The sequence below is a fragment of the Aspergillus versicolor genome (genome assembly GCF_001890125.1).
Source record: "Aspergillus versicolor CBS 583.65 unplaced genomic scaffold ASPVEscaffold_6, whole genome shotgun sequence".
Lineage (NCBI taxonomy): Eukaryota > Fungi > Ascomycota > Eurotiomycetes > Eurotiales > Aspergillaceae > Aspergillus > Aspergillus versicolor.
Genome location: NW_024467529.1, coordinates 1,326,657 through 1,345,122, shown reverse-complemented (window position 1 = coordinate 1,345,122; position 18,466 = coordinate 1,326,657). Strand labels below are relative to the sequence as shown.

The window sequence follows — 18,466 nt, the reverse complement described above, 5'->3', positions numbered from 1 at the left end:
TCCTTTTCGATTTGCATGGTTCCTGTGTCGTTTTAGCGAGTTAAATTTGTCTGATATCAGAAATCGCCTGTATCGCATTCTCATAAATAGCACATGGTATCTAGAATAATTGTGATACATATCTTATCCTTCATTGGGCCGTCATGAACGCCTTTGCTTCCTCCTCTGTCACAGCAGAAAGCTCTGACTGTCCTTGATCAATCAGGCCCAGTTTACTCCGTTTAATCAACCACCAGAGTTCCCGGCGGTCTCCACCCAGCTTCTCCTTCAGGATCTGCTCCTTGAGCTGTTTCATAAATTCGTTATACAAACTAGGCTCCTCGTATGATATGAGTTCCTCGCGGATGGTACCCAGGCCCTCAGTGACCCTGTCGTAATTTGCATCACCGAAACTATGTCTTATCTGGTCCTCGATGATTGAACGCATCTGCTTCACGGCATCCTTTGTTGTCTCGATAGTCTCAGCCTGTGCGAGAGTCTGTTTAAATTCCGGGATGGCGTTGTTCGGTGAAATCTTGACGCGTTTTTCTTGGTTAAGGAGAGCGTCGACATCGAGACCGGAGAGGGGCTTCTCGGGCTCGCGGGCTCGCTTTCGGCCTTTGGCCTTGGGTGGTACTTGATTGTGTGTTAATATAGGCTAATTATAAAGGGGAGCTTATGGTGTACCTTTTTTGACATCGGCTACCTCGATGAGCTTTTTGAGATGGCGTTCTGCGTTCCGAAGTACGTGTTCTGGTGGTTGCGAGAACTGGGTGAGAATCTTTGCGGGGGGTGGAATGGGGTCTTTGGGGTGTATGGCACGGGATCGAATGGCGGCGTTTACGCGATGTAAAATCGGCGAGAATGAATCTTCGAGCGGGAAATGTGCATCGACCAAGTCCCTGTTTTTATTAGCAATGCGTGTCCGTCATGTAGATACTTCTATGTAGGCTTACCCATCCTCGTCTTTGTCCATCAGCTCCATACTGTCTACGTATTTGTCCATGGCATCAAGAAGGTCGTCGTTTGGGAGATTTCGATGCTGCGTTATCACTTTTCCAGATACGGTAATTACCTTGTCGAGAGGTGGGAAACGATATGTTCGAACATCTTCGGCGAATGGCAGCTGGACCTCTAGGAGGCACTCGTATTCTGGCTCTATAGAAGGGGCGAGAAGAACCAAAATAGGGGACTTGTTCTCTTTTGCGACTAGACGAGCAACCGCATAGCTCTCTAGCTCGAAAAGAGCATGGATAAAAGAAGACAGCGCCAGAGAGGCTTTATCGTTGGCTCGTTGAGAGATGATGATGTTGGTGTTTGATAAGTGCATATATCGAGCATACTGCGGTCGTTAGCTGGCACAAAGTCCGCCACAGCTCTGAGTTGAACGTACCCGCTCATTTTGGATGAAACCAACCAGCTCCAGTGCTGCTGTCGTTTCAAGTGTTGTGATATTCTCGTCAGTCTCACTTATATGTACTGCTGTACGTCCATACTCGTATCCCTTGGCCAAATCATCTCGTTCAATATCGATCTTCCCACCAGGTGCACTCTCATCGCTAACTTGATAAGTCCTCAAATTTCTCACAGATGTGAGAGCACTTCCATCTTCGGGCTGTGTATCCGGAACGGCAGTCGCTGATTCGGGCCCTTCTTGTTCGGCAGCTAGATCGGAGCGCAGAACAAAATGGCTGGCCGACGGGGGCTTCGCTACCATTGTTCTAGGGTATCTTTCTACAGGAATTCGAACAGCAGTGTCATATTCCTCTGGATTACCGAGTTGCAGGAAGCCTTTGAAGGATGCAATTGGCCGAACAGCCTTCACGCGAGGAATCTCCATTTCTGAGACTGCTTGTTCAAGAGTTCCAAACACCCCATCGCATTGCTCGGAGATGGTCCTCAATAGCGCCTCGTTCTCGACCTAAAACTCGTTAGACTCGAAATATGTTAAGGGGTCATAACTCTACCTTGCGAGAGTTTTTTTCTTCTTCCTTAGTGCCATATTCGGGATCGTCAAAGTCGGGTCCCCTACAATAGATTAGAGCCGTTGCTGAAGAATAATAGGCAAAAAACTCACAGGACTACCAGTTCGATATTGTCTTCCTTAACTTTCGATACTATATCGCCAAGGTTCTCACTGTTCATCCGCCCCATCCCATTAGTGATGAGCACAATCCTGCGTTTCCACTTCAGCTTCTTGCAGTGGGTGATGATCATTTGAATTGCCAATATAAGAGCGGAAATAGCTAGGTTCATCAGCGCGGGAAAACATTCAAGGTAAGAGGTAAATACCATCCCCTTTGTCGCCGTTGCTTGGTTTGATTTGCTCGGCCAGCTGTCGAATATCAGGCATGAGAAACCTAGGCATCTGGTCAGGGATTTGGCGAGATGATGGAAGAAACTAGAATACTTACTGCTTGATCTCCGAGAAAACAGAGATATGTGAGAAATGGGATTCATCTTGCAGTTCGTTGGAGGTACCTGCCGATCTCTTAGTATACAAGAATAGACAGCAAGTAGTGTGACTTACCATCAGTTTTGAGGCCGATTACGCCCAGCATCGCCGTTTTGCGCCCAGTAGAAACCTGTACCAGTCAACAAATTTCTCTTTTGCAGACTCGCAATATTTACTGTGGTTGTGATGCGGTCCCAGATATACTGCATGGCCCATTCGAGATCCGTCACCTCTCGGCCATTGCGGCGCTCGTCCATGGACTTTCCCACGTCCACGATATAGACCGTTGCTTCCTTCTCCGCCATGATGGATTTGAGAGGCAGATATAAATTGAAAAAAAGACAACGGATGGTGAATTTGCTGATAAGGGACCGCCAAAAGGCAGCAGGCGATGGACAAGCTGGTGTCCAGGCAGACGCGCGATATTTCCAAATTGGGAACGGCCTAAACGCGACGGCACATGACATCATTAAAAGGTGCGTGCATGTAATTTAGATACGTGTCAATATAAAATTATAGATTAAAAGTAGTGGAAATAACAATACTTCCGCATATATGGACGTGTTTATTGGTTCCACAGGCCGCCGGGCCTCGGATGGTCCCGCATCTCAATCATTACAGCGGCCGTCGCATAATGCTTGACTTCTTCTTCGTGCATCAACACTCATCAGGCACCTCTTCAGCATTGGTTGAGAGCCATCATAGCACCTGCTTCAAAATGCTTGACCCTCGCCCATTTCATATCCTAAGGTCCGTCCTCCTATTCAAGCCGCGAGCAACCAACTGACACTTGCGTTTGAAGCTATGGCACACTCCTTGGTGTCCAGCTTTATCAGGTACTTTACCGAATCCCACCCTTTCAGGAACACAGACATATCTCTAACAACAATTATGTAGAGCTTTGTATCTGGAATCATCGCCTTCCGCGCCCTCCCACGCCCTCAGTTTTCGGCTCTTCAAGCCAAGGTCTTCCCTACCTACTTCGCTCTTCAGACCGCTCTTCCGGTCGTAGTCGGGTTGACTGCCTCTCGTGGCGGCCAGACCCTTGGTGTCTCCGGGCTGCTAGAGCCAGAAAACCAATACAAAGTCCTTCTCCCACTCGCGACGGCCTTTGTAACTGGCTTAGTAAACTTTGCCGTCCTGCGCAAGCTTACCGTTGATACTATGCGGGAGAGGAAGCATCAGGGTATGTAAATTGGTAGTACCCAGTTTCTAAACTGGATACCCCGCATTGAAACGTGATAAATACTTACTGAGCCAATTATAGAAACCCACGACGGTAAGAAGAGCTACGACCCCCCTCCTCACTCTAAGGAGATGATGGCTCTGAACAAGAAGTTTGGCCGCCTTCATGGATTGTCCAGCTTGATTAACCTGGTCACCATTGGCGCTACTATCTTCTATGGTGTCGTTCTTAGCAAGCAGCTTGAGTAGTGGCTTGAAAGGGTTTTTGAAATAGCCCTGCGACGGCTGAAATAAGGCCATGTACATATCCATTCTTGTGTGATTGGTTATTGAAACTCAATCCATTATGTGTTGCGGATCATTGGAATGATTTTGTCATTATTCTTGTAGGCTTCTAGTGCCTGGATGGACAATGGTGACAAAGAGACAAAGGCTTCTTATAATTCGCTTCACAAAAAGGTATATCGATTTGCTAGGGGTGGTTATATAAAGACCTTCATAATTTCGAGCTTCCCGCCCTTGATGGCACTTTACGAGCTAGTTACAACTTCGATCCGATTATTATTTCCAGATCTTACGATCTCAACTTCTCACTCACACTTTACTTCTACCAAGTCTACTTACAACACACAATGAATCGTTTTGCTATTGCTGAGAGCCGCATTGGCGGCTTGGTCACAGTGATGACTCCAGTTTCATTGGCCTATATCTTCTGTCTATGGTCAGGGCGAACGGTTCCCAAACTGGATCATCGTGCAGTGGCATCGACATGGTCGTTTTGTTCGAAACTTCGCGAGGCTAGGATTTTTATCCCCATTACCAGCCTCAGATCAAAATCGCCCAAGTACACGGTGCCCACGGCGAGCATTCACCCCGAAACCATCGCAGTCAAGCCAACAGCCCCGATCAAGGTCAAGCCTTTTTGGGGAAACCCATTTTACAAAGCACCGAAATTGCCACCAGGTCAAGTATGTGCGCTTGTGGTTATCATGATGATCTGTTTTGCGACCCTTGTTTGGCTCTTTGTCGTTTGGACGGGACAGTCGACAATTGATGGGCAGTTTGATGGACAGTCCGGTGAGAAGCTTCTCCTTCATAGCACTCACAACGAGGGCCTTGGTTTAATTGGGGAACCCGAAGAGGATGAAGCGACTGTAGCGAAATCAAGTAGCATCAACCGCCATATTAAACACATGAGGGATTCTGCTGACAAGATGAAAGAAAACTGTGACACTCTTGATGAGACACACAAACAGATTGAGACGAAGTTCGATAGCCTGAGTTCCTCGATAGAATCTCTCAACGAGAGACAAGAAAAAGAATCTATCCTCAAGAAACAGGAGAAAGAATCCGCCGCCGAGAAGCAAAAAGGACATTTCGAGAAAGACGATCCACAACTGGGGAAGCTAATTAATAAGTTTGAAACTCAAGGTCAACAGATGCAGTGTCAGTTTCGGTTTTCGGACACAGGCTCGCTGGGGTACGACTCCATGCCAGGCTCATTTTCAACGACAAATGACCGAACCCAGTCAGAAAGACCATAGTTCATCTTTCAGGCAGGAAGAGGCGTCAAGCAGAATAATAAGCAGCGAGAAACCCTTCAAGAGGAGGAGCGATGCGATGTATAACGATCCACACGACTTCAATCGAAGTCAGTCGAGATAGGTTGTAGGGCGTGGCCGAAAGGTGCTGCTCTATCGAAAGTCCAAGTTCTTGCCGCTAGAGCTAGGAAAATGCGCTTCGAGTTGGCATGGATGCCAGAAGATTTTATAATAGCATATATAACCAACCCTCTTTACGAAGATGAACTTCGTGGCGGAATATCTTCTGATAGAAATGGTCCTGTGGCTGCAATATCAAGTCATTATTTTCAATGTTGGCCCTTCCTCAAGTAAATGTTTACATTGCGCAATATTAGTTCAATGACATTGTTATCGCATACCACCTTCATCAGGGATCATGAACTTGTCGAAAAGTAAAATATCGTGTGACGGCCTGAAAGGGAGCGGATAGGGTAGCTCACACATTGGCCTCTTCAACGATATATCTCCGAAACGCAGATTTAAGCATATTCATTCGCATTTGAGTGTGAATGAATAGTTCCCGGTACATATCTAAATTCTGCTGGACTACGTGTCCCCGGAACCTAGTGCCAGCGCAAACATCCCGCATTTCCACTTCCATCTGCTTTCGCAGAAAGGGCTTGCTTAGGGATGGGCTGTCTACGAGACCGGCGAAGACATCGTCATAGCCAAGGATCAAGGCGATGCCCAGGCGGGTGGGAATAAGTACTTTGACCGCGTTTCGGCCTCCGCCGCGCGCATGGACGCCGATGTAGAACCGTTTTTTTATCTTCTCGATATGCTCAGCCATAGTAGCATCTGTGCCGATGCCGTTGGCATCCATGAGGCCAATAAGCTCTGGTTCCGTCAAATAATTTGGAGGCGTTGTTTTGCCGTCGAAAATGTTGGCCTCCGTAGGTTCGAATATCTCGCCGACTCGGTAGTTGGGTAACTGTTGGGTGCTTTCCCACTTGTCGTAGACATAAACGTCAAGATAATTTCTCTCCAATACAATCAATCCTCTAGCGTGGAACGTTTCGTCTCCATATTGAAGTTCAACATCGGTTGACTGTCCTTTGGCGTCATCGGAGCAACAGGCGAGAAAGCGTCGGGCAACAAACTCGTACACCTTTTTCTCATCAGCGTTCAATACGGTGGGGTTAACCCAGCAAACAGGATGTATAGGCGGATGTGCTTGGTCATTGTGTCGACCAACTCGAGGAGTCCTGAAATTGCCATCTAGAAGACTGAGATTAAAAGCATTTAGTAGGTAATATAGATAAACGGCGGATGTTACTCTACCCTTGAGCATATTGTCCCCAGTTCGGGTCTTCAAGTTGTTTCTCAACCAGTTTCTTTAGGTCGATCCCCTTATCGAACTGATCGGTTTCTGTACGGGGATAACTGATGAAACCTCTAGTATATAGATTTTCTGCTGTCTGAGATGCATGAGTAACTTCGCTGGATACATAGTACTTTTACGCAATAAACAATTTACCTTCATGACCTTTGAACTGTCCATGCGCAAGTATCTTGTACCCATCATTTGCAGGTCCACGGTTGTCAATGGCAAAGGCCTCCATTTGCTCGTCGGTTTCTGATTCACCTTGGTGACCTTGGCCTGTTTTGCCTTCAAACAGCGCTCGAGCATCATAACCACGGCGGCTCGGTCGAACAGATGGACTCTACTCCAAAGAAAGTTTACCTTGATGTCATCTCGGATATGCACGACCTTAATTCCCCAGAAAGTCTCCGGCTTGAATCGTTTCACGCGCAGATATCTATCAACCACGAACCCTAGAGTCGGGAATTGACAAGACCCTGGTTGGATGCCAAATCTATTAGATCCAATTATTGATCCAAATTATAGGAAGTGAAGCTGTGTACCATAACTTATTATATGCTGTGCCAGACTCTCATGGAGGTTCTGTAGTTGAAGGGTAAGAAGACGAGTAAATGCAGCCCCAATGCGGAGATCGAGCTCTATCCTCGCTGCTACTGCGCTAGCCTGACGTTCATCAAGATCAATAAGGGACCTTGCAGCACTAATAACGTGACTTTCTGCGAGTTAGCAAACCCCAAAGTTGGGGGGGAAGAAGTCCTGTTCACGTACGCTCGCTCAGTATTATTGAACTTTGCTCGTCTGACAATGATCCGCTGGTTGCCTTCCTTCGCCTGATCACGCACCTCTGTGCCAATATGCTCTCCTTCTCGATCACAATCGGTCCAAATTATCAAATACTTATTGAATTTAGCTTGCTTCATGATGTTATCTGCGATTGATTTTTTATCCTGTGTTTAAAGATTAGCATTCACCACCGTTGACTGATATTCAATTCACAAACATCATCCACAGATATATAAACCGGGGCTTCAAACAGCATCGCCGGCGGACAAGACGTCCAGCCCTTGTACTGGCGCTCAAACTCCAAGCTTGTCAAGTGCCCTAGGACGCTGGTCATGGTGACAGCGCAGTCGCCCAATTGACCGCCGAAATTAAAATCGAACACATAGTTCTTCACATATTGGTTCCCAGGAATATGTAACTGCTCTGTAATCAGTCCAAACACCTATCATCAGAGCTCATTCACGTACAGTTTGCATCGAACCTCCAGATAGGTGCAGAGCGACAGCCTTGGCAATTGCAGGCTTTTCTGCCACGCACAAGACTTTCGTAACGGCCATGGCAGCCGGTCAGGCGATAAGTAATACTACCTGGTATCAGACCTCATAGTCCAATCCGTTTTCTGGTTGGGGCAATTTGCAAGATGCAGTATTACGGTTCGGTCTGTCTCGTGAAGAAACGCGAAAACGACGCGAGTCACGGGACCGTCTTTCAACAGCTAACTTCCTAATATAGTTTAGTGGGTCCCCGCTCAAGCTCTTTGTGAACTTCTTGTTTGTTTGTGTTCACCTCCATCAGTGTCTTGACCATTTAATTATTGCTATCGCTTTTCTCATGTGGGAATCTTTTCTCCGCAGCCAAGTGCCTTCTGCTGCCACTGCTGCTGCGCCTCTATCTGAAACAATGACTCTTCCACTACCTGAAGTCAAGTCTCTCGCAGACTGCGTCTCCTTCAACCATGCCGTGCGACCATTCCTGTCGCAAGTCGCTGCGCTCCCAGAACAGCTCCAACCTGCAATCGCAGCAAAAGATGTAAATGCGCTCAAGGAAATCTATCTCGCGACCAACCCCTTTGCGACTGCGCTTGCTTTTACTATCTTTATTTCTGGCTTCTTTATCATTTTCTCCGAGATCACCCGCAACTACTCCCAGGTCGATCGCTTCTGGTCTATTTTGCCTTCTATATTCAATGTTCATTTCGCTGTCTGGGCACGTCTTTCGGGTCTGCGAACTCTAAACTTGGATACCATTGCTGCAATCTCTCTTATCTGGACTGTACGCTTAACCTTCAACTACTGGCGCAGAGGCGGCTACAGCTATGGTTCGGAAGATTACCGCTGGTCTATCGTCCGCTCCAGGGTGAACAACCGTTTCCTATTCTTCCTCTTTAACGTCACATTTATCAGCGTGATTCAGCCACTCCTGCTACTACTCCTTACAACCCCAACCTACAACTTTCTGCTCCTCGCGCGCCTTCCTGGCGGTGAATCTTTCGAGCTTCCCGACCTGATCTTCTCCCGCGTCGCATTCTTTTTCATTATCCTCGAATTCTTTGCCGACCAGCAACAATGGAAGTTCCAAAATGCCAAGACAGAATACAATAACTCTGCCCGCATCCCGAGCACTCTCAAGGATCAGTATGACCCGGAAGACCTTGAGCGAGGCTTCGTTGTGAGCGGACTGTGGTCGCTCTCCCGGCACCCCAATTTCGCCGCCGAGCAGGCCATCTGGCTCACGTTGTACCTTTGGAACGCGTACCGTACGGAGCAATACGCCCAGTGGACTGCTGCGGGTGTTATCGGCCTCCTGCTCATCTTCCAAGGCAGCGTCCGCCTTACTGAGGGAATCAGCTCCAGCAAGTATCCCGAATACCGTGAATATCAAGCTCGCGTTGGAAGGTTCATCCCACGTCTGTCCGTTGCGCCCAAGTACAAGGGCAGGAACAAGAAGAAGGCTGTGCAGTCTAACCCCAAGGACAAGAAAGAAGAGTAGATGGGGAAACCCTCCCCTTGAGGTTTAGCCGTCTGCTTACTTCTGGAGTTCAAAATTTCGGGCTGGTCTTTACTTCTTTCGATCTGATAGAGGTCACCCGTCGTCTTATATTTTTCATCTATCCTTTCCAGTTTAATCTTAGGATTGGAGTAGATATTGGGCCTGGGTTTCGTTTTGTGTCGCGTCTTGGAGATTCCGTTTTTCATTCACCGTTTACTAATAGCTATATTCGTTTCTTACTTCTAGGCCACGGCCAAATTGTACAGCCGAGTTTGATTCAATAGTACATATAATTCTACCCACGTATCATTACTATAATGGATTACGTCTTGGTCAGGAAAGAACTAGTGAAAATCAACCATATAACTACCTACTATACACTGGTACATTACACTCGACGCTTCTCAGGCAAAAGTGCATAGATAAGGTGACAAAAGTGTCACAAGGAAGTGTAGCGGAAGGGGAGATACCAAGATATGCTTTAAATTCCGGTAACACCGTCAATGGAGGGTATGGAGGGGGTGAAGGGAGGGTGGGGTAGGTAGGTAGAAGAGACACGAATAGGAGGGGAGTAAATAAAAAAGAGGATAAATACAGGTATGTTCCCAAGAAAGGTAGATATAAGAGCAGCAGAAAAAAGATAGGTCATTCGTCAAAGTTCTTTTCTTTGCTCCCGGTCTATGAAGATGGGTTTGGCGGCAGAGGTGTTTCATCTTTGCCGTCTTTTCCTTCGGCGTCTTCTCCTACAGCAGGCTCAGGGGGGGCAATGGTCTGTCCGTGCGTGTTGTCGAAGTACTTGGCGAATTCACCTGATTCCGGCCATTCTCGAGGACCGAGGAGGCGGATCATATCGTCGCGACTAAGAACTTCCTTAGTAAGAAGCTCTTCAGCGACTAATTCGATTTCCTTCTTCTTCTCTGTTAGGAGAGTGTGGCATTGCTTGTAGGCTTCGCCGACGATGCGGCGGACTTCGACGTCGATGTCTTTGGCGGTTTCTTCGGAGAAAGGCTTGTGCATCTGCTGCGATGGGTCCTCCTCATAGTAAATGTATTTCAGCTTCGGTGACATTCCAAACTTCGTTACCATTGCTGTTGCCAAACGAGTAACCTTGTTGAAATCATCGCTAGCTCCGCTAGTAACGGTGTCGAAGTGCAGTTCCTCGCTGACGCGACCTCCCAGGGTCATTGCCATCCGGTCCATCATTTGGTTTGATGTCATCAGGTAGGTATCGCCACCAGCCGGAAGGTATTGAGCATATCCAAGGGCACCCTGTCCACGAGGGATAATGGACACCTTGAGTAACGGATCAGCCCAGCGGAAATACCAACCGCAAATAGCATGGCCGGCTTCATGGTACGCCACAGTACGCTTCTCCTCCGGTGAGAGCACAACTGATTTCTTTTCCAAACCACCAACGACACGTTCGATGGCACGCTCGAAGTGCTTCATTGTTACGCGATCCGCATCCTCACGGGCAGCTTTGTTGAAGTTAGCTTACTGAACCACATAACGAAACGGCAAAAAAACAAAAAGTTTAGAAGTTCTACATACCAACCAACGCAGCCTCATTGACACAGTTTGCGATATCAGCACCAGCAAAGCCAGGGGTTAAGGCAGAGAGTCTGCCAGTCAAGTACTCCATATCCTCGCTAGTGACAATCTTCTTCAAGTGAACACGGAAAATTTGCTTTCGGCCGTCCATTGTAGGTCGGTCAATACCAATGTGTCGATCGAATCGTCCAGGTCGCATAAGAGCCTTGTCAAGCACATCGGGTCTGTTGGTACCAGCCAAGACGACCACTTGATCAGAAGTATTGAAACCATCCATCTCAGTCAAAATTTGGTTCAGCGTACTTTCCCGCTCGTCATTTCCACCACCGAAACTTTGCTTGGCTCTGGATTTACCAATAGCATCAATTTCGTCAATGAAAATGATACAAGGCGTGTTCTTGCGTGCATTGGCAAAGAGATCTCGGACACGGGACGGACCGACACCCACGAACATCTCCACGAACTCAGAACCACTGACACTGAAGAAAGGTACACCGGATTCACCAGCAGTGGCCTTGGCAAGCAGTGTCTTACCAGTACCAGGAGGTCCCGACAGGATCGCACCGCGAGGTATCTTGGCGCCGAGTTTCTGGAACTTCTCTGGGTGCTTGAGGAAGCTAACGAATTCCATAATCTCAACCTTAGCTTCGTCCATCCCAGCAACATCAGAGAACTTGATCTTGATATCCGTTTCATGGTTAAAGCGCCTAGCTCGGCTCTTTCCGATACCAAAGATACCGCTGTTGCCGCCTCTGCCACCACCAGCACGACGTGACAGATAGTAGAAACCACCCATTAAGAGGAGGGTAGGAGCGAAGGACAAGAATGTGGCTGCCCATGGCATTTCTTCAATATAGGAAACCGGAATACGCTCAGAGCTAGGGATCCCGAGCTCATTCTGGGCTTCGTCAAGATGGCGTTCGAAGCTGTCAACTGATCCAATACTGAAGTAGTAGGCGCCTGCCTGTGCATCCGGATACGTTCGGGCAACCGCTTCACGGTTCAACTCGACACGTACCCGGTTATTGTTGAGGACAGTTAACCTCTCCACAAGGCCCTTGTCGAAGAAGTTGTTCCTAAACTCTTGCCACGTGATCTCCTTGGTATTTTCGGCAGGGAAAACACTGCGATAAAGATAGTAGGCAACGATAGAGCTTATTAGGAACGACGCAGGATCAAATCCGAACTCAAATGTCTTCATGTTCGGAGATTGGCCCCATTGATCCTTACCCTTTTGTTTCTGTTCGCCCTGCTTTTTCCCATCCTTCTGCTCCTCTTCAGTCTTGGGCTTCTCCTGCGATAACGCATGAATATGCCTCGTAATCTGTATGTAATCCAACATCGACGGGTCGGAACCGCCTTTGAGATGCTTCTGGACGAAATCCCGCACCTCTGACGACATACCATCCCTCTTCAAAGTGGCTCGCATATCCTGGAGTGTTTGCTGTTGTGATTGCGGAATCCATTCCTTCATATGTTGAACGAAGAGGTCAAGATCCTTTTCATCCTCCGGGTTTAATTTCGATTGCGGTTCCTTAGGTTTTTCGCCCTCCGGCTTTTCAGGGGGCTTCTGGTCACCGCCATTGTTTCCGGTAGGTGGCTTCTGGTTGTCTTCGCCGTTCGGTGGTTTCGGGTCACCGGGGCTCTGTGTAGCGAATGTTCTTACACGTCGCGCTGTGACCAAGGATGACAACCTCGACTGCGGAATCCGCGTATATAGGGGCCCTGCGCGGAAAATGCGGTCTGCGGCTCTCCTCGAGTATTGAGCAAGGTTGCCTGGCCGTCGGAGTAAGCTGGCCATGGTCGAGGAAGGTGAGCCCGGAGGCTGAAAGGTGGAAGGGCGGATGGAGCGGAAACGTGTGATGTGAAGTTAATATCAAGCACAAGAATCCATAGAAGCCCACGCCAGGTGGATCAGGTGCAAAGCGTGTCAATCAGTTGGGATTGGGGGTACTTGATGAAGCAGTCCGCTGCTGTCCGCCTTTGGGAGGTTGGATCGGTCGTGGTTTTTTCGCCGCTCCGGGTTCGGCTGAGTCATCCAGAATCCTAAGGAAGGAAATCGTCTTAACTCCGTCGTACCGTCAACTCCAGCTTTGCACACTAGACCACTGCTAAAACCACCCTATGATCAGAAAATGTTGTTTATCTGTCCCAGAAATCTCCAGGAGGAGCAGATGTCTCCAAGTTTACAATTACTTTGAACCACACAGGTTTCACGATCGTGAAGAAGAGCATAGACAACTCTAGCATTTCCCAGTCATTACTTTGGCTCACCTTGCTCCACCGTTAAGCCCGGTAAATTAGAAGGGAATAAGACACAGCTATAAGAGGGGAATCATATTTCAAGATACATCTAAATCGTATTTCCTGTCTTTCCCAAATCGCAGTGTGGAGTGTCGAGTAAATTAGGAGCTTCCCACAGAGTACACCCACCATATAGAATGCTCCCACACACAAATGAACGCCTTTCCTTTACTCCTCGCCAAATAAGAATGTAAGAGGATAATTAAATAAGTGGGGAGATGTTCAACACAATGTCCGTCCGTTGCCATCTGTATCCGACAACTGGTGTATAAATATCGTAAATGTTGTTTCGAGGAGAATCGAATTGGAAAAATGGTTCGTTTCATCGTAAACACTAATCAGTGGCTGGGGCCCGAATCAAAGACTGGAAAGTTCGTGGACATATCGGCCCAGTCCCATTCGATTGTCATTGGCATCTGCCATAGGTCTTGTGGAACAAATGGTTGCTGGAAAGACGGTGTGATAGGGATGTCTCCGCCAGATGTCAAAGGCGCCTGACCTCCAAAGTCTAGTCCATCCAGGGCATTCGGACTAAGCATATTCGCAAAATCTTGGCCAACCCTAGGCATAGTAGGTATGTTCCCCGGCATGTCGTTGGAAATGCCATTGCTCCCGGGCATTGCTTGGCTTGATGTAAAAGTTGGCACCCCATTCATGACGTTGGAGCCACCGTTCTGGGAATCGGCACCGTATTGCTGCGGCGGCGAAAACGGCATAGTAGTGGGCGGTGCATTGGCTGTATTCGGATTCGAGGTAGAAGCTGTGGTTGTTTCCTTAGCAATGTCTTGCTGTACATTCCTAGGCTCATCTGGAGCAGCCTTCCGCTTCTTCTTCGAATGGGAATCCTTTTCGGCTTTATCAAGGACTACTTGTGCAATTCGCTCGAACTCGCCACAAACCCCAAGCATGCGTTTGATACTTCCGTTTGACTCGTCAGACACGAGTGTAGAAAGGAAATTGACAACCACGTTCATTAGTTTAACATCTGAGCGAGCCCTCGCGTCGTTGGGGTTCTGGAGGATATTTGCGAACAATGTCACCAACGCCGAAACCGGATAGTAGAGAATCAACCTATTTACAAATTACGTTAGACGCTGTCTCCAAAAACCTTTAAATCTTCGAAACTTACCAAACACACGCAAAATCGCCTTGCGGGATGTATTTGATGAGGTTAATAGATGCTCTAGCGGCGGTCACACATAGAACCGCAGATAGGAAAACTCTCGGATTTAAGGGTCGAGCATTCAATCCTTGGATAGCATAGTTGGATAGGCGACTAGTCCAATATCCGTGGTGAACAGACATCCGGTGAATTGTAGTCAAGCAATTGTAATAAGCAAAATGCAACACAACAACGTGGAGGATCAGAGGTGTATGCGTTGCCTTGATTTCATGCTCGGGCCTGAAATCTATGGGAATACTGTCCTTCCATTCCTCGAGTTCTCTATCAAGCTCGCCAATGGTATTCAAGAGCTCACCATCGGACTGTCTTGAAGCTCGGGCCGAGTATAGACGTTTATATACCTTGCTTTCGATGATAGAAAACTCACAAAGAATGCGAAACATGTTAAACTTTCCTTTTCCATCGAACAATGGAACATTGCCAATATTGTCCGGGGGGTCGTCACTTGGGAGCTCGACGTTCATATCATCATCATCTTGAACAGGCGGACGTCCAGAACGAAGACAGATGCTAATATACAGTTAGAAAGAAGAACCATCATTGGGCCAGGAGAGCATACTCTTTGTCTAACATATAAGCAATCCAGAACACTCTCTTCCGTTGCTCTGCTTCTACGGGGTTCAGCCCAAAACCGGACCCACGTTTATGGAGTCCGATGCTGTGGGACAACCTGATGGCCGCAGCGACTAAGAAGAACGACGGCTGTGGGTTCGGGGTTCCTTGGAGGAAAAGCGACTGCAATGAGTGTTAGATTTATGCAGTATTGACAACGAAGAATGTGAGACCCACCATGCCTAAAAGAGCTTGCACACTCAACAAGTCCGTATTTCGCATTGTCAGTTCCGTTAGTACACCCATAGCATTTTTCAGATACAGCCATGCTTTTTTGTCTTCTTCTTGAGGGACGAGGTTGCTCATCACACGTAAGCGGTGTGAGATAGCAAGCACCACGTTGATACTCGCCCACCAGCCGGAACCTTCATAAGGATCTCGGGAATATTGCTTTTCAACCAGGTGCATAAACGTCGGCTCGTGAAAAAGTGGAAACATGCAATTGAAGTTGTCGAAAAAGTCTCGGAAAAGTGATAATGCCTCCTCCTTGGGCGGCAAGGGTTTGAACACGCGGCGGGCAAAAATGTCGCTAAAAATCTCCGGTTTCCAGTACATCCATTTGTTATCATCGATGTAGGCTGATGAAATCATGTCTTGGAAGGATGTGTCCCCTGTCTTCTCGTTCACCCACTGAATACCTTTGGGTGAGAATATCGAAAAACCTGACGAGGACCCTTTTTGGAACCAGTCAGCCCTAATTCATCATGTGTAGCTACATAGGCACTTACCAATATAACGCGTCTCACCGCAGTTGTTCGTCACCAGGGAGCACATCATATCTGACAATCCTTCAACCTCGTTTTCAGACTCCTTCTGCGAATCAGGTGATGTAGCCGCCGTCCGTGGGCTAGATTGGGAATCCATCCTTGGTGTCGAATGTCGCGATGTGCTAGCCGGCTGAGATTGGGTGTTAGAGGGCATATTGAATCTCGTCGGGCTGTTGGTGGCATTATTATTATTGTTATTATTGAACCCGCCAGTTGACATAGATCGATCGGCTAGTCGTTTTTCCAGAGTTCCAAGATCCGTCTTCCCATCATCTTCAGAAAGCAGGCCGGAGAGACGAAGTAGGGACTCCATCCTTCCTAGCCGGTTTTCCAAGCCTTCAATGTATTTGGCACTAAAATGCGGACGTCGTCAGCATTTGAATGCATCAATATAGGAGCAGATAACGTACCCTTTAGGTGGATTCCGCTTCTTTTCAACTTGAGTGAACACACAGTCCGTTTTGTAGTTGATGCAGTGGGAGCATTTAGGCATCTTGCCGTCGCATTTAATTTTCTTCTTCCGGCACATATCACAAGCCTGCAGGAGGCGCAATCAGACAAACAAGAACGTCGAGCAACCAAGAATCCGAAATACCTACCCTCGCAATTCGCCTCCGTTTGGCGTCGTTTGTATCATCCCCAAGGCCCAGCGACGATTCATCGTGAAAGGTGGGATTCGGAAGAGCAGCGGTGACCGGAGAGCCATCGTGATTGTATGCGCCGAAGATGGGAGTTTGTTGGTTCATAAGCATGGGCATATCGTAGCCCATGCCATTCGCGCCATCCCCAATGCCATCCATCTTAGTCCGGATAACGGATGCTGAGATGCTTAGTGAGGTTCAGGCACTGGCCGATGCGTGAGAAGGTGGAGTTTTCGATAATGTCAGCGGGTAGGTTTGTCAGAAGTCGAATGCGGGGTCCCTCCATTCAAGGCAAGCGGAAGTGTCGGATGGGGTTGTTTTTGATTTGATTGGAAGTCGTCGTCGACTTTCTTACTCTTTTTTCTTTTTCTCACGGCGACAATCGTCAAAAGGAGTGACTGGGGTGAGTGGGCAAGTCAGCATATGGCGGAGGCAAAAAGTGGATGATGACATGGGGACAAAAAATCGCAGGCTTACTCAATCAGCACTTTGTCGGCACGTGGCGACCACGACCACAAGGTACAGCACGAGGGGAAACGCAAGTGTGGGTTAATACTATCCTGAGGCCGTCAAGAGCAACAAGAAGAGAGTAAAAACAAAAGAGAGAAAAAAACAGGCGATCTGTTATCGCCGCAGCCCTACTTAGACAGTGAGGTAACAACTACAGCCGACGAATCGACGGTGTGAAGAGAAGAAACAAGCAAACGTAACGGTGCTGCCTTTGCCGGAGCCTGGACGGCGCAGTACGTCTTAACCCCGGCCAGCCAAGCTCCTTAGTGTCATCTCGAGCCAGGGAAGTTATGAAGGTTAATACGATATACGAGTCGACCACCGGACACCCGACTCCCCGAAGCCCCGAGACTTGAGGGACCTGGAAGCTCTTTCGGGTCCGAGCCCTTCCGCTCAGTTCTGCAGTGGATTGGCCGACCCTGACAAGGCACGGCCGACTCCAGCCGATCCTTCGACCATTGTTATTTGAGCTTGACGAGATTTGACTTTTGCGCGGGCCTGTGACCATCCTCAGACACGGCAGTGACTGAGACAGTGACTCATCGGAGTTCCAGCCATGTAGTTAGCTCCTGGTGAATACGTCGTGACTCCGGAAGACGGGATATGAAGATCTGATAACGTCAGCCACACTTTGTAGCGTGACTCCCCCCTGGGACCCTAGTGTTACCAGTTTTGATGAATCCAGCGAGATTTCAATATACAAAGCATGTGCAGAATGTTAATTCAAGAGTGGCGATTCACCAATATATACAGTACAAATATCCAAGAGGATGAGGGTATATACATCCCATCCTCGGAATCCAGCCAACGCCACGCTATGCACCCAAAGACAGCATTTTATACACGGAGTATGATCTGGCTCGTATCAGATTCCCAAAATCCCACCCGGATTTCTTTTCCGGTCGCTCATCTCAAATTGCAGTCACTAGCAGTAGTAGCTGCAAGCAATAGATCAATCCCGGGAATAACTCAAGAATGCTTATCTAAAAACTCCTTGGCTTCGTTGATCTTCGTTGCCAGGTAGGGGCTACCACCGCGATCGGGGTGGTTGAGCAGCATCAACTGGCGGTGCTTCTTGCGAACCTTGTCCTTGTTCAAAGTGCGCTCCCTGCAATTCTGTCAGTATTGACCCAAAGAAGTCGTGTGATAAGCGTAATGCGGCCATACGGGAGCTCGAGAATCAAGGAGGCTTCGCGACGGTTCATCCGAGGTTCAAATCCTCTGCGGCCACATTAGCAATCTATACGTATCCTCAATATCTAAATTACAAACCCTTTGTAAAAGGCCTTTCCAAGAGCATTAACACCTCCTTGGGACCGACGATAGGCAACCAGACCAGCACGACCCTAGCAAGCAAACCGATTAGTATACAGGAACAAGCGGGAAATCGCGCCTTGACGTTGACCATACCAAGAAGGCGGCCGTAGCGACACCAAGACCGAGCGCGAGAGTGGACGCCATATCAATCAAACGGATTAGAGGATTCGGGTAGGAACTGAGTGAAAAAGAGATGGTCGTGCCCGTTCTTGAGGTGACGTTGGGGAGAAGAAGCGGCCGTCGGGATAAAAACTCGGAACGCCGCCGCGGGACCTAATTCGGT

At 48.1% G+C, this 18,466-nt stretch overlaps 8 protein-coding genes across 8 annotated transcripts; 3 read left to right on the top strand and 5 right to left on the bottom strand.

The window, feature by feature from the left end:
- Positions 1-119: 119 nt before the first annotated feature.
- ASPVEDRAFT_737011 (ATP-dependent DNA helicase 2 subunit KU80) lies at positions 120-2,847 on the bottom strand. The gene is made up of 10 exons (XM_040816217.1): positions 2,611-2,847; positions 2,510-2,564; positions 2,394-2,460; positions 2,272-2,339; positions 2,057-2,225; positions 1,947-2,007; positions 1,373-1,900; positions 936-1,321; positions 667-881; positions 120-615 (listed from the first exon to the last, which is right to left on the bottom strand). Exons 1-10 carry the CDS (start codon positions 2,737-2,739, stop codon positions 131-133), a joined length of 2,163 nt encoding a protein of 720 aa, XP_040669298.1. The 5' UTR covers positions 2,740-2,847; the 3' UTR covers positions 120-130.
- Positions 2,848-3,152: 305 nt separating this feature from the next.
- On the top strand, positions 3,153-3,868 carry ASPVEDRAFT_30050 (DUF4149 domain-containing protein; the record flags this gene model as incomplete). The annotated part of the gene is made up of 4 exons (XM_040810309.1): positions 3,153-3,184; positions 3,237-3,270; positions 3,332-3,620; positions 3,702-3,868. 4 exons carry the CDS (start codon positions 3,153-3,155, stop codon positions 3,866-3,868), a joined length of 522 nt encoding a protein of 173 aa, XP_040669297.1.
- A 383-nt stretch (positions 3,869-4,251) lies between these two features.
- Positions 4,252-5,163, top strand: ASPVEDRAFT_84981 (uncharacterized protein; the record flags this gene model as incomplete). Its single annotated transcript, XM_040817633.1, has 1 exon — positions 4,252-5,163. The coding sequence occupies one exon, from the start codon at positions 4,252-4,254 to the stop codon at positions 5,161-5,163; it is 912 nt and encodes a 303-aa protein (XP_040669296.1).
- Positions 5,164-5,638: 475 nt separating this feature from the next.
- ASPVEDRAFT_53914 (DNA topoisomerase 3) lies at positions 5,639-7,866 on the bottom strand (the record flags this gene model as incomplete). The annotated part of the gene is made up of 7 exons (XM_040814859.1): positions 5,639-6,428; positions 6,484-6,620; positions 6,680-7,002; positions 7,069-7,238; positions 7,295-7,473; positions 7,527-7,727; positions 7,777-7,866. 7 exons carry the CDS (start codon positions 7,864-7,866, stop codon positions 5,639-5,641), a joined length of 1,890 nt encoding a protein of 629 aa, XP_040669295.1.
- Positions 7,867-8,095: 229 nt separating this feature from the next.
- On the top strand, positions 8,096-9,685 carry ASPVEDRAFT_43000 (DUF1295 domain protein). Its single transcript, XM_040812732.1, has one exon. The coding sequence runs from the start codon at positions 8,210-8,212 to the stop codon at positions 9,296-9,298; it is 1,089 nt and encodes a 362-aa protein (XP_040669294.1). The 5' UTR covers positions 8,096-8,209; the 3' UTR covers positions 9,299-9,685.
- A 291-nt stretch (positions 9,686-9,976) lies between these two features.
- On the bottom strand, positions 9,977-12,650 carry ASPVEDRAFT_30046 (uncharacterized protein; the record flags this gene model as incomplete). The annotated part of the gene is made up of 2 exons (XM_040810308.1): positions 9,977-10,776; positions 10,850-12,650. 2 exons carry the CDS (start codon positions 12,648-12,650, stop codon positions 9,977-9,979), a joined length of 2,601 nt encoding a protein of 866 aa, XP_040669293.1.
- Positions 12,651-13,491: 841 nt separating this feature from the next.
- On the bottom strand, positions 13,492-16,515 carry atrR (transcription factor atrR; the record flags this gene model as incomplete). The annotated part of the gene is made up of 7 exons (XM_040810307.1): positions 13,492-14,224; positions 14,283-14,846; positions 14,896-15,071; positions 15,126-15,622; positions 15,677-16,068; positions 16,126-16,253; positions 16,315-16,515. 7 exons carry the CDS (start codon positions 16,513-16,515, stop codon positions 13,492-13,494), a joined length of 2,691 nt encoding a protein of 896 aa, XP_040669292.1.
- Positions 16,516-17,570: 1,055 nt separating this feature from the next.
- On the bottom strand, positions 17,571-18,395 carry pam18 (putative mitochondrial DnaJ chaperone (Tim14)). Its single transcript, XM_040812731.1, has 4 exons — positions 18,277-18,395; positions 18,139-18,212; positions 18,034-18,087; positions 17,571-17,974 (listed from the first exon to the last, which is right to left on the bottom strand). The coding sequence occupies exons 1-4, from the start codon at positions 18,325-18,327 to the stop codon at positions 17,836-17,838; spliced, it is 318 nt and encodes a 105-aa protein (XP_040669291.1). The 5' UTR covers positions 18,328-18,395; the 3' UTR covers positions 17,571-17,835.
- Between the last annotated feature and the right edge of the window lie 71 nt (positions 18,396-18,466).

Coding starts and splice junctions, on each gene's coding strand:
- ASPVEDRAFT_43000 (XM_040812732.1), top strand. CDS start 8,210: ATGACTCTTCCACTACCTGAAGTCAAGTCTCTCGCAGACTGCGTCTCC.
- pam18 (XM_040812731.1), bottom strand. CDS start 18,327: ATGGCGTCCACTCTCGCGCTCGGTCTTGGTGTCGCTACGGCCGCCTTC. Junction 18,213..18,276: donor TCGCTACGGCCGCCTTCTTG/GTATGGTCAACG, acceptor TTTGCTTGCTAG/GGTCGTGCTGGTCTGGTTGC. Junction 18,088..18,138: donor GGAAAGGCCTTTTACAAAGG/GTTTGTAATTTA, acceptor ATGTGGCCGCAG/AGGATTTGAACCTCGGATGA.
- ASPVEDRAFT_737011 (XM_040816217.1), bottom strand. CDS start 2,739: ATGGCGGAGAAGGAAGCAACGGTCTATATCGTGGACGTGGGAAAGTCC. Junction 2,461..2,509: donor AATCGGCCTCAAAACTGATG/GTAAGTCACACT, acceptor AGAGATCGGCAG/GTACCTCCAACGAACTGCAA. Junction 2,340..2,393: donor GTTTTCTCGGAGATCAAGCA/GTAAGTATTCTA, acceptor CCAGATGCCTAG/GTTTCTCATGCCTGATATTC.